We start from the raw sequence: 14649 nt of genomic DNA on the forward strand, positions 1-14649 counted from the left end.
TCATTTTATCAAAAGAAATACTCCTTTTATGTTCAGAAAAAGAACAATATTTATGCTCTGAAAATATTCGTTCTACGTCACAAGACGTTACTGGAGCAAATCTGAAATATATGTACAGTATTTATTACTATCATCAGGTGAACAACTACTCCGTGAATTTAATAGTGTATCTCGTATGTGGGACATAATATTAAACCCGTAATTGTTTTCAAGAAAATTTTTCGTTTCTATTGTATTGGCAGCTAGGAAGTTCGTATCGTAATTCCGATGTTGAACTTGGACTGTAACGCAACCGAATGCATAGCAGCACGAGACGTCAACATTTAACGAAGAATAATCCGGGAAAAAAATAAACGTGTTACACATAATTATTTAATAACAGATGAGTTTACTATTTTGGAATCATGGGTAATATTCAAATTATCTATACTAATAATAAATCTGTAGCCGAAATTTTTCTGGTAATTTTCGATTTTCCAAAAATAATTGGTTCTAACATATATAATTAACCACCCTGAAACCGAAAATCGCTTTTTTGAAATTTTTGTATGTCTGTCTGTCTGGATGTTTGTTACCTTTTCACGCGATAATGGCTGAACGGATTTCGATGAAAATTGGAATATAAATTAAGTTCGTTGTAACTTAGATTTTAGGCTATATAGCATTCAAAATACATTATTTAAAAGGGGAGTTATAAGGGGGCCTGAATTAAATAAATCGAAATATCTCGCTTATTATTGATTTTTGTGAAAAATGTTACATAACAAAAGTTTCTTTCAAAATAATTTCCGATAAGTTTTATTCCTTGAAGAATTTTCATAGGACTGATATTCAATGAGATAAATGAGTTTTAAAATTAAAATAACTGCCATCTAAGGCCGCATAATGAAATAAAAAACAAATGACTTCGTATATAAGGGGCCTTGGACAGCAACAATCGAAAGCTATGAAAGCCTACAGAGAATGTTTCTGTGTTTGCGTGAAGTAATATCTAAAGCTAAATTAACCGATTTTTATAATTAATTATTATTTCACCATTGGAAAGTGTAGTTTCTCTAGATGGACATAATGTTATAATGTTATTACAGTAACTTCTGATATGATATAATATAATATAATATAATATAATATAATATAATATAATATAATATAATATAATATAATATAATATAATATAATATAATATAATATATAATATAATATAATATGATATAATATAATATAATATAATATAATATAATATGTAATATTATATAATATAAGTTATTTGGAGGGTTCAGAACCATAGTGGGCCAAACGCCATTTACTGAATACGTAGAAAAGAAGGGTTAAAATTAAGTTATCACCATAATTCAATGGAAATATATAGCAAGTAAAATAAAGTATAGACATTAAATCTAAATGATGTCAATGTTCATTAAACTATGGTTGCATGTAATAACAATTAAGAAACATATTAAAGGAATTTTCATTGCACCAAATGAGTGTCTCTGGACCAAAATGATCGCATTTTAATTATTTAAACACAATTTAAATGAAGTAACATATTAAACGATTTATCCTTCTATCAAACACGAATGTTCCCTGGATCAAATGTCCTATTTTAATTATGTAATTACTTTATATTTATTTTTAAAAGGTGCAGCGGAGCGCACGGGTACGGCTAGTGTAAATAATAAAATAATAACAGAATAGCTCACTTTGTTCAGAATCTAAAATATTAATATAAATTAACAATATTCTTCAAACTATTTACGACTCTACGCCGCTCCACAGAATGCCACTATGCGTTGTTTATGTGAACTTACTGTGTATCGTCTGTAGCGAGCGGAAGCAGGGCGAGGCGCGGGTGACATCTATACTTCTCGCTGTGCTCAACTGAAAACTACTGCTTTGGTACGAATTTTCTAGCTCTGGTGATATGATCTTTTTGTGGCGATGGTGTGTTCTCAAAGTTTGGACTGTTTAACCCAGTGTTTCCCAAACTATGGTCCGCGGACCACCTGTGGTCCTCGAGGTCTGTCCTTGTGGTCCTTCAAAAAAGACAGAAAAAAAATAAGATTCAAATGAATTGCGTATCACACTATAGCTGAAAATCTCAGAGTTTGGAAATGGCACATGGCAATCGCCTTTCATTTTTTCTCCCAATTTTATGAAATTTATTACCCTACCCGTCTACCGACTTTCCACTCTACTCTCAGCAACAATTTAAAGTACTATGAACGTGGTGTTTCTCGCTATATTTTCCCTGTACATCCGACGCTGCACCTGTAACCCAGCCAGGGACCACCTGATTCATAACAGAGGACCAAAGTACCGAACCTTATCATGTATTTATAGCTTTCTTAATACTTTTGCCGACCCTCAGTCTGCACATTGAAATGGTCACGTACTGTACGTCGAAGGGACCAAGAAAAAAGTGGTCCGCAAAACTGTTCTGAATAAAAAAAGTGGTCCCCACTTCAAAAACGTTCGAGAAACGCTGGTTTAATCTATTCTTTGCTCATTTCTGAATACTTACTTACTTACTAGCTTTTAAGGAACCCGGAGGTTCATTGCCGCCCTCACATAAGCCCGCCATTGGTCCCTATCCTGAGCAATATTAATCCATTCTCTATCATCATATCCCACTTCCCTCAAATCCATTTTAATATTATCTTCCCATCTACGTCTCGGCCTTCCTAACGGTCTTTTTCCCTCTGGCCTCCCAACTAACACTCTATATGAATTTCTGGATTCGCCCACACGTGCTACATGCTCTGCCCATCTCAAACGTCTGGATTTAATGTTCCTAATTATATCAGGTGAAGAATACAATGCGTGCAGTTCTGTGTTGTGTAACTTTCTCCATTCTCCTGTAACTTCATCCCTTTTAGCTCCAAATATTTTCCTAAGCACCTTATTCTCAAACACCCTTAACCTGTGTTCCTCTCTCAAAGTGAGAGTCCAAGTTTCACAACCATAAAGAACAACCGGTAATATAACTGTTTTATAAATTGTAACTTTCAGATTTTTCGACAGCAGACTGGATGATAAAAGCTTCTCAACCGAATAATAACAAGCATTTCCCATATTTATTCTGTGTTCAATTTCCTCCCGAGTATCATTTATATTTGTTACTGTTGCTCCTAGGTATTTGAATTTTTCCACCTCTTCAAAAGATAAATTTCCAATTTTTATATTTGCATTTCGTACAATATTCTCATCACGAGACATAATCATATACTTTGTCTTTTCGGGATTTACTTGCAAACCTATCTCTTTACTTGCTTCAAGTAAAATTCCCGTGTTTTCCCTAATCGTTTGTGGATTTTCTCCTAACATATTCACGTCACCCGCATAGACAAGCAGCTGATGTAACCCGTTCAATTCCAAACCCTCTCTGTTATCCTGGACTTTCCTAATGGCATACTCTAGAGCAAAGTTAAAAAGTAAAGGTGATAGTGCAGCTCATTTCTGAATAGATTGTGAAAAGGATTTAATTAATATTTACAAACAGTGTTACGTGGTTAGCATTATACAGACCCAGAAACAAAATTTGGGCCACCTGAATTTTCCAAGTTCCACTTAACAACACACTGCGCATGCTCAGCAAGTCTGTAAAAAGCCACTGTTCCTGATAAGAATGATAAACACTTATTCTCTATATTATGTAGACTATTACACTCTTACTACGTCATACTACTTTTGACCAATAAAACGGTACGAAAGGACGTATTTCAACCAATCATGGCTGCTTATCGCACAATTTTATCGCGTCCCTAGCATTTGTTTAATTTTATCGCGTCCCTAGCATTTGTTTAATTTTATCGCGTCCCTAGCATTTGTTTCTTTGTTTGGCAACATTTGAAACTGCGCTGGTCTGGACGTCAAAAAAAAAAAAAAAAAAAAAAAAAAAAAAAAAAAATATATATATATATATATATATATATATATAATTACAAATCACTCCAGTCGATGCACAGCAGTTTCAAATATGACTCGCATTGGCATTCAAGAACAAGAATTAATAAAAATCACTGATCATACCTATGCATCTTCTGAAATCCGATTTACAAATAAATGAAGAGCACCATTCGGAAATCCTGAATAAGTTGAATACACCATGTAGGCCTAAATCAACGAGTTCCACTTCTATTACGCACACGTCCAATATAACATCAATTGAACCACGAACCACATTCAAATTTGAAAATTGTACATTCAATAAATATTCCTTTTAAAATTATTCATTCGGAAATCCTGAATAAGTTGAATACACCATGTAGGCCTAAATCAACGAGTTCCACTTCTATTACGCACACGTCCAATATAACATCAATTGAACCACCAACCACATTCAAATTTGAAAATTGTACATTCAATAATTATTCCTTTTGAAATTATTCATGTTTATTTTTTATGTCATCGTCGTTAATTAAAACTTTTCTAACACTTGTGTATATTAGTTAGGTTATGTTATAGCTTCTGCTGTATGATATTATGGATAGTCACGTATCAGAGATTGTTTAATATTAAGATTTATTGAAAATCATCTGTCAAGTGATGTTGATTACTGGGATTCGGATAATTGAAGTGGAATGTTGCATTTTAATAAAAATGAAACTGAATCAACAATGCCTTCTTGACTAGTAACAGTCCACAGAGTCCAATGATGATTCCATAGTTGGCACAACTGATACCGGTAACAAGAAAACATAATCATAAAACACTACTGCCATCTAGCGTAATGTTGAGATGGTACAATAATAATAATAATAATAATAATAATAATAATAATAATAATAATACTTATTTGTCAGAAACCAGTGCACAAGGCCTGGATATGACATCGTCAGGTTCGATAGTTGATACATTTGAAGACAGTTGTATTTTCATAAGCCAATTAATATTTTATTGTATTGGAGTACTTTGTTACTTCTAATCTTTATATACTTTCTTCTAATCGTGTAATAGTCAATTAAACCCCACTCGAGTTTTGATTTTCTCTAGATAAATCAAAACCTCTAGTGAGATTACTGTTGATAAATCTGTATTTTCCTGTTAAGAATAGAATCTGGATCCATTTTGTAGGTAAAAAGCTGCTACTTGAACTCATCGTTTTTTTTTCTTTTCCATGACGATAATTGCATCCGTACATTCATGAAACGGTGTCATTGTGGAGTGGCTGGGCGGAAGTGTTGTAGTGCTAATTGCTTTATTTTATTCCAATGAACTTGTCATAATCTGTGGAGTGACTCTTGAAAATAGTTTTACAGTCTTGTCATGATTGTAGACAGGGACCCACTTTGTGCTGTAGGAACAAACACATCTGTCGCCTGAGTGGACGGACGGCCTGGACAAACTCAACACACGGGTTGGTCGGTCGTCCGTCGTTTTCACGATCTGTATGAACCACAGCACTACGCCTACTTACTAGTAGTGAGAGAATTTATATAAGTTTGGATTGAGAATAAACTGATTTGTTCAATACTTCTCCTACAGTCAGCACTGTTAATTTTGTTGCTTTTATTCTTTAACATTTTATTTGTCAGGGTTCCAACACCATTTTAACTTTGAATATTGTATACCAGAAGTCTGCATCGGACGTTTTCGCTCGAGCGCCAAGTAGTTCATAGCATAATCCGATAGGTAGCGCATATGCATGATGGGTAAAATTGTCACGAGCGATAAATCCTCGAACGGTATAAGCCGAGCGTTAGACATTCGTTCTTGTTACAGTGATGAACTGTGTAGTAACATCATAGATGTTTATCATTTCAAAACTTTGCAGTGTTTAACTAACCTCTCCATAGTAAAACTACAAAACTTGCTTTAAAATGTAATATAAATGTTGTAGGTAAATGTTTCCCCCCCTCCTCCACACAGGAGTGATTTTGTTTTTGCCACATCGGATAGATGTTATTGGGTGTAAATGTAATTATTATAAACGAAGAACACAATCACGATAATGCAAGAACTATATCAAGTTTTCTAGTAATAATAATAATAATAATAATAATAATAATAATAATAATAATAATAATAATAATAATAATAATAATCTCTAATAATTAGTGTATCTGTTTTTGCGTTTGTAACAGTTGTGCAGCATGCTTATTCGTTTTATTATATTTTCTGTGACGTTATCTCTGTACTAATATTGTTATTAATCTACTGCTATATCAATAATATTTTGTAAAACGTTTCTACATTGTCGCAGTATATAGGCGGAACACTATGTATGGACCTATCATATTATATATATGTGGTAAATCAAATATTGAATAATTATTAATTAGCAATAATAACTGTATATCGAAGTTTTTCATACTATTTTATTTATAACTTCATGTTCCTGTTTTGGTACGTTCCATTGACTTTTCCATTAAACGTTTGTCATAAACGCAGAAAATAGCCATTTTTACGGTGTGAGCAAAACATGTGTATCTTATCTTCGCCTTCCATACAAGATAAGACATGTCGGTGAGATGACCTTGTACTGTGCTTCTATTTATTACGAGCGTATCACGACCGATCGTATCTCACTCGAGGGTGCGACACTCGACGGAGTTCAAGCGAGCGATTTAACTCCAATGCAGCACTCTGTTGTATACATACAAACTTGGGCTAGACACAAAATGTAAGCAACTCTGGGGAGCGCAACATAGTTAAATACCAATAACGCAGTACACTGGGTTGCAAAATAGATGCCGATACAAAATTATATCGTTTTCCGAGTTCTTTATCAAACATGTCGAGGTGGAAAGCTATTTTTCTGAGATTAGTTTTTTAAAAACAAGTAAATACGACTTTTATACCATATTCACGTTATTATTTAATATGAATTGTTTTTAAATTATTCATATACTTTTATTTTACAACATTAATGAGCAAAGCTCGGAACTTGGGGACTGGTGTCGTGTGCATGAGTAAGGTTACAGGTACAACGTACACAAAGCTCACGCTGCAAGTGCTCAGGGACAGTCGTATGTACTAAGAAAGTGGCCACAACTAATGACAGGAAGACGGACGAAGAAACTGTGGCATGTCGAACCCAATGACATTCAGAGAATTAAAGGTAAACGGTCTGTTTGAGGAAATAGAAAATACATGTTATTTCGAATGAGTATTATAGAAGTTTGAAAATACATTTTGTTTTAAATTTAAGATACAGAATTTCGTGGAGAATTCGGAGGAGATACATTATTTTTTTCGAATGGAGAGTTTATATTTTGTAAGTTGTGCCACACACAAACTAGAGGCTGGAAACAGAATTCATTGAAAGGCATTGCAGTCCCTCAAATTGGAGAAAAATCTGTCCCTAGCCATGGATCGAGTCGTAGAGGGGCTTGCCCTAGTAGTGACACACTAACTGAAAACTATTTTCGAGAAAAATTTAGGATATACTTATCTTTCTCAGATACGAGATCAGCTAGCAACTGCTGAAAATCGAACAGAAAACAGTAACAGTGAAAAAATTCAGTATTTTAAGTCTAATACCGAAAAATCTTCGAATGTAGGTAGTCATACACTGTAATAAAATGTACACAGCAGAACAGTAAATTTGATATATTTTTCATGTTTATTTTTATTATATAAATGCTATGAAATTACGTGTTTCAACCTACCATAATATTATCAATATATTGTCGGAGCCAGAAACCACTTTTGTAGCAGACCTGACAGTACCTCCGTGCTGGAAGCGGGAGTTTGTTGACATTGAATTCCGGTCGCTTAGTCACGTGCAAAGACACAAGTCCCCAAGTTCCGAGCTTTGTTAATGAGAATGCTACACGAAAATAGTGAAACTGCAGTTTATATGGTATTCCACAACATTCCTCATTATCCATGGATGCTGTCATTGTTACGATCGATATATACGGTCAGTTACGTTTCATATTGTATTAACAAAAAAAAGTATACATTTTATTATAAATATAAATATAAAATTTATAGTTTATTGAAGACATACATGAACAAGCTGAATAATGTAATGATAACACAGCAATCATCATCATCATCCTTCACGAATTAGGCCTCTGTAGACCTGTTTCGGCCTCATCTAGCAGTCTTCTAAAAGGTCTTCCTGGTCGACGATGTCCTCTAGGTTTATACTGCATCATAATTTCTGGGATTCTTGAATTTTCCATTCTTCTTACATGATCTGGCCAATTGAATTTGTATCTGCTGATTTTTTCTTCTACTGACTCTACTTCTAACTCTACTAAAATTTCCTCATTTCTTTTTTGGTCTAAAAGAGTATATCCTGCTGTCCTGAAAAATTTCATTTCCGTTGCTTTGATTCTGTTCATGTCTTTTTTCTTTAATGTCCAAATCTCGCTTCCGTATAAAAGAGAGGGTAATGCTAGTGTATTATATATTTTTATTCTTGTAGATTTTTGTACTAATTTAGCTTTTAATGTACTGTTTATTATTCCTAGAATTTGTGTAAATTTGGTAATTTTCTTGTTCACATCTTTTTCATTTTGATAAGATATTTCACAACCCAGATAATTGAAATTTTTTACTTGTTCGAGGCATTGGTTATTGTGTATTATCTTACTTCTGACTGGGTCTTGTCCTAAAATGCCATTACTTTTGATTTTTGTGCTGAAATTTCCATCCCAAAATCTTTTAATAATTTATTTAATGTATATAATCCTCTTTATAACACAGCAATAATAGAGTTATATGCAATGCCAGAACCTTCTTCAGTTTCAAGCCGGAGCCGGCAACACTGTAATTAACTGTCAAACGGAGGCCTGCTATCCAGAACATGTGTTGGTGCTAATGCTGATTTTCAATGTAAATTAATGTTACAATACAAGTGTGTGTCGATGGAATTATGTTCGCGGTCGTACCAAACGTTAATTGTTGATGTATTATAAACTAATTGCGTGTTGGCGATAAAATCAAGACAATACATGAAAATATAGTTGCAGTCTTTGGCAATTTTTACGGTTATTATTAATGACAAAATGATTGAACAATTCTTCTAAATATTAAATATTGTATAAACTAAATTTTTAGTCTTACTTGTGGTTTGTGGTGTATCAGAATTCTAGCCACATTGTTGTGTCTCGCCTGCTATATCAATGAATTTACGCCGTTGATTTTCAAGTTCATTGTAAACAGCTGTTCATTACATCATACTAATTACTAATTACCAACATAATGTGCGAGAGGTCCAGGAGGAAAATATACTCTTTCACAAATTATTGAGCCAACATAAAGATGAGATTTTATAAATAAGTAAATAAGCAAGACATTGTTGTTATTATTGAAGCAAGTAAAGAGATAGGTTTGGAAGTAAATCCCGAAAAGACAAAGTATATGATTATGTCTCGTGACGAGAATATTATACGAAATGGAAATATAAACATTGGAGATTTATCTTTTGAAGAGGTGGAGAAGTTCAAATATCTGGGAGCAACAGTAACAAATATAAATGATACTCGGGAGGAAATTAAACACAGAATAAATATATGGGAAATGCCTGTTATTATTCGGTTGAGAAACTTTTGTCATCCAGTCTGCTGTCGAAAAATCTGAAAGTTAGAATTTATAAAACAGTTATATTACCGGTTGTTCTGTATGGTTGTGAAACTTGGACTCTCACTTTGAGAGAAGATCAGAGATTAAGGGTGTTTGAGAATAAGGTGCTTAGGAAAATATTTGGGGCTAAGAGGGAAAAAGTTACAGGAGAATGGGGAAAGTTAAACAACACAGAACTGCACGCATTGTATTCTTCACCTGACATAATTAGGAACATTAAATCCAGACGTTTGAGATGGGCAGGGCATGTAGCACGTATGGGCGAATCCAGAAATGTATATAGATTGTTAGTTGGGAGACCGGAGGGAAAAAGACCTTTAGGAAGGCCAAGACGTAGATGGGAAGATAATATTAAAATGGATATGAGGGAGGTGGGATATTTTGATAGAGAATGGATTAATCTTGTTCAGGATAGGAACCAATGGCGGGCTTATGTGAGGGCGGCAATGAACCTCCGGGTTCCTTAAAAGTCAGTAAGTAAGTAAGTAATAAGTAAGTATTGTTGTTATTATTATTATTTCAGTAGGCCTACATGTAATTGTGACTTTACCCTCTTTGGTGATATCTGGTATTTGTTGGCAACACTGAAGAGACGGCCAAATTAGCCTTTTAGGAACTACTCTTACGTGATACTATACATGTTTTTATTTTGTATAGATTATAAAAAGGCTGTAATAGAAATGGTGGGATAACTGCGAGTCAGTTTTTTCAAAAGGAAACGCGTAGCTGCATAAACATGTTAACGATTTTCGTTCATTTTTGGCATCTTGGTCCCCTTACGGGTATAAAGTAGAAGTGTTGATCTTTGTGACGTCAGCGGGGAATTCCACATGATTGTCATGATGATTGTCGATGTTTATGTCCCTCTGTCCAGGTTTGCGTGGTACCCGGTAAGCAAGCCTGATGAATGATAAGTTCTAAAAGGGGCAGTGACCCTGATTCGACGCGGTGGGGAAGGGGGTCGTCGTGACCCACAAAAACCACCGTTACGAGCTACAGCGGCGATGCGGCGACGAGATCTTCAGTGCTCTGTGGGACGGAACAACGACAGCAACGACGAGGTGAGTAGGGCGTGCGACCCATGGGTTGCAGCTAAGTTTCCTTGTTATTGTTACCTGTTATTTATTGCTTATATATACGGACCGGATTTTTAGGTTTTTAAAAAGACAATTTTAAGCTTTTGGAATATGTGAAATAGGTTTTTTTTTTTAAGGTTTTATTTCTAACCTGTGAAAAGGGTCGCAAAAACTGTCATCGTTAAAAATGTATCCTTACAAGTATTCTTTAAAAATAAATATATATTTATTAAGGCGACATGGACCACGAAACTGACCTTTTCACGAACCAAACAACTTTTATTAAAATTTATAAGATTCGAAATTTTTGTTCCTTCCCCTTTAACATTACTTGTAGTTAGAATAAGTTATTGTAACAATTAACATTTTATCTAAGTAAATTATTGTAACAATTAACATTTTATCTAAGTAAATTATTGTAACAATGAACATTTTATCTAAGTAATTATTGTAACAATTAACATTTTATCTAAGTAAATTATTGCAACAATTAATATTTTATCTAAGCAAATTAATTAACTTTTTATCTAAGTAAATTATTGTAACAATTAACATTTTATCTAAGTAAATTATTGTAATAATTAACATTTTATCTAAGTAAATTATTGTAACAATTAACTTTTTATCCAAGTAAATTATTGTAACAATTAACATTTTATCTAAGTAAATTATTGTAACAATTAACTTTTTATCCAAGTAAATTATTGTAACAATTAACATTTTATCTAAGTGAACATTTTATCTAAGTAAATTATTGTAACAATTAACATTTTATCTAAGTAAATTGTTGTAACAATTAACATTTTATCTAAGTAAATTATTGTAACAATTAACATTTTATCTAATAGGCCTATAATTTGTCTTAATATAGCTACATAAATTTCAATTTTAAATATATAAAAGGTACAGCACATACAACTTTTGAATTAAATTTGTTCAAACTTGATCAAGAATTATTTTAAAAAGTAACAAACAAACAAAACAACATTATTTACTGGCACTGTTCCTGGTTGCAATAAATGACCAAATACTTTTCAAAATTATCGACTGAGAAGTTTTTCTATTGTTTCTCAAAAACCGCTTGAAGGACGAAATGGTTCTTTTGACAGCACAGGACGTCATAGGTGCAAATTTCATCGCTGCCACTGCAGCAGGTACCCACGGTAACTGACAATTTGAACCTTACCCCCTGGAGAATGAAGCACACATTTTTCATATTTTCAAACCCTGGATTCCTCTGCAATACTTTCTTCAGCTTTAATGTGACGTATATTATTTCAATGTACCGAAGTACATATGATATTTCCATGCAGATATTCTGCGTCATCATACGATAAAAGAGTAATGGAACGGAGAAAAATTCTCTCCGGCGCCGGGATTTGAACCCGGGTTTTCAGCTCTAGTGGATAAAGCATCAGCACGTAGAGCTGAAAACCCGGGTTCAAATCCCGGCGCCGGAGAGAATTTTTCTCCGTTCCATTACTCTTTCATCGTATGATGACGCAGAATATCTGCATGGAAATATCATATGTACTTCGGTACATTGAAATAATATATGATATGCGTAAATCACGAAGTGATTTAAGACGGCGCTTATTCCGTCGGATCCCGGCCAACTAGTCACTCATAACGAGTGCACCTCAGCACATGTGTGGACTTCGGTCCTATGTTCATAGACATCTATGACGTAGTGCAGAGGGCGGCCACTAGAGGGAACCCAAGAGTTGGAACTCAATCAGAGACAATTCTGTCCGACGTCGGGGTTGTATCCGGTGTGGCTTAGTGGATAAAGCATCAGCACGTAGAGCTGAAAACCCGGGTTCAAATCCCGGCGCCGGAGAGAATTTTTCTCCGTTCCATTACTCTTTCATCGTTTAATGTGACGGCTTCATCCATGGGTAGGCCTACTGGTACTTGTTCCTGTAGAAACTAGTCAATGACACCAATTGCATCTTTAAGTTGTAGCGACGAAGATTCCAAATACTCAATACATTTTGGAAGGTCATTGAAATATGCCTTGAGAAAAGCAAGGGAGGCATAGATGTTGTCACTGCTAAGTACAGATTTTACCTAAGAGAGAGTTTTTCCTCTCTGTCGAAATGTATTGATATTTGTCTCAAAATAAAAAAGTATCAATATATAATGCAGTAAATACAGGATAAGCTTATCAACAATGATTTAGATTTTTTAGGTACTAAGGTCCAATTTAGGTTTTTCAGGTTCAACAGAATTCACATATACGACTCCTACGATCATGATTCGGAAAAGTATTGAAGAAATTGAGAGTTCAAAAGCAAGGAAAAAAAAAATAGGTAAAAACCTACAAATCTGGATTTTTCGAGAGTAATCCCGAATACACTGCATCCTAATGGCTGCTTTCTTTGAGGTCTCTACGATCTCAAGTGTTACTGTCTAAACTTCGATCCTAAGAGATACCTGTAAGTAGAGAGAATTGATGCCTATTTTGTCCTAGCGTTGTACTCCGCCCTAAGAAAAACTGGGCCGGCTTTTGGTAGCGGAAAGTCTCTATCTTTTTTTTAATTGGTTTGTTTTACAACGCTTTATCAACTGCTGTGTTTATCTAGCGTCTGAATGATATGACAGTAAGAATCAGAACTAGGAAGTTGGTACCGGAACTGTTAAGTTGTGTGAGCTTGGACTATATCTCTACCGAATGAAAAGTAGTAGCGCAGCTTTCAATGTCAATGAACCAGATCGACAAACATGTACAGTCGGGTGGAAACCAGACATGTGCTGCAATCGTCCACGGCCTTACAACAAGAAAATAATAAATGAATAATATAAAAAGAATAATTTGTAATTATTTTATAAACTTCGTAACACCCAAACTAAAATAATAACATAATAATCCGTGGCGCTACAGCCCGTGAAGGGCCTAGACCGACCAGCCAGCTGCTGGCCTCACGCCCACATGTCGAAGCAGAGGTGGACGATCATCCAAACAGAATGGAGGTATCGTGTGGTTAGCACGATGATCTCCCCAGCCGTTATAGTTGGCATTCGCAACCGGATTTCGCTACCTATCGTAGCTCCCCAAGTGCATCACGATGCTGAGTGGGCACCGGTCCCATACACTGGCCGAAATTTCATGAGAAAATTTCTTCCCCCATGAGGACTCGAACCAGCGCGAGTCCTAGACAGGATGCCTTAGACCGCGACGCCACGGCGCGGGACTAAAAATAACATACAGTTATGATTCTAGCTTCATTATAACAAATAACAATGAAAATTTTCATTTTATCAAAAGAAATAGGCTACTCCTTTATGTTAAAAAAAACAATATTTGTACTATGAAAAATTTTCGTTCTACGCCACAAGACGTTACCGGAGCAAGTCTGAAATATCATCAGGTGAACAACAACTTTGTGAATCTAAGAGTGTATCTCGTATGTAGCACATAATATTAAACTCATAATTGTTTTCAAGAATTTTTTTCATTTCTATTGTAATGACCAAAGCTCGGAAGTTGGGGACTTGTGTCTTTGAACGTGGCTAAGCGACCGGACTTCAATGTCAACAAACTCCCGCTTCCAGCACGGAGGTACTGTCAGGTCTGCTATAAAAGTGGTTCCTGGCTGGAACAACATAATGATAATATTATGATAGGTTGAAACATCTAATTTTATAGCATATATATAAATAAACATGCAAAATACATCAAATTTACAGTTCTGCTCTGTACATTTCATTACAGTGTATGACTACATGCATTCGAAGATTTTCGAACCCATAAATTCTTCGTCTGTTAGTTAAACATGATTTGAAACGAAGGAAACTTATTTCCACGTCACATGAAGTGACGGGAGCAAACTTTAATTTTTTTATTTTATTTATTTTAACTAGCTACCTAGTGAGTACAAATTGCATTTATAAAATAAAAATGTTTCTAGCCACTACCGTAAGAGTCAGGCTCGTGTACGGTGTGGTCTTAGTGAATAATATAACATAAAATTTACAAGGACAGTTTACTAAATACAGTAATTAACTTAATTCAAACCAATAAGTACAACACAAG

At 34.6% G+C, this 14649-nt stretch overlaps 1 protein-coding gene across 1 annotated transcript in view; it reads left to right on the plus strand.

The window, feature by feature from the left end:
- The window catches only part of LOC138692760 (apolipoprotein D-like), a 67617-nt gene that overhangs the window by 14425 nt on the left and 38543 nt on the right, over window positions 1-14649 (plus strand). The window contains exon 2 of the mRNA XM_069815957.1: window positions 10412-10598. Coding sequence (XP_069672058.1) covers window positions 10542-10598 — 57 coding nt within the window. The 5' untranslated portion in view covers window positions 10412-10541. The remainder of the gene's footprint in view (window positions 1-10411; window positions 10599-14649) is intronic.

The sequence above is a fragment of the Periplaneta americana genome, chromosome 2, assembly GCF_040183065.1.
Source record: "Periplaneta americana isolate PAMFEO1 chromosome 2, P.americana_PAMFEO1_priV1, whole genome shotgun sequence".
Lineage (NCBI taxonomy): Eukaryota > Metazoa > Arthropoda > Insecta > Blattodea > Blattidae > Periplaneta > Periplaneta americana.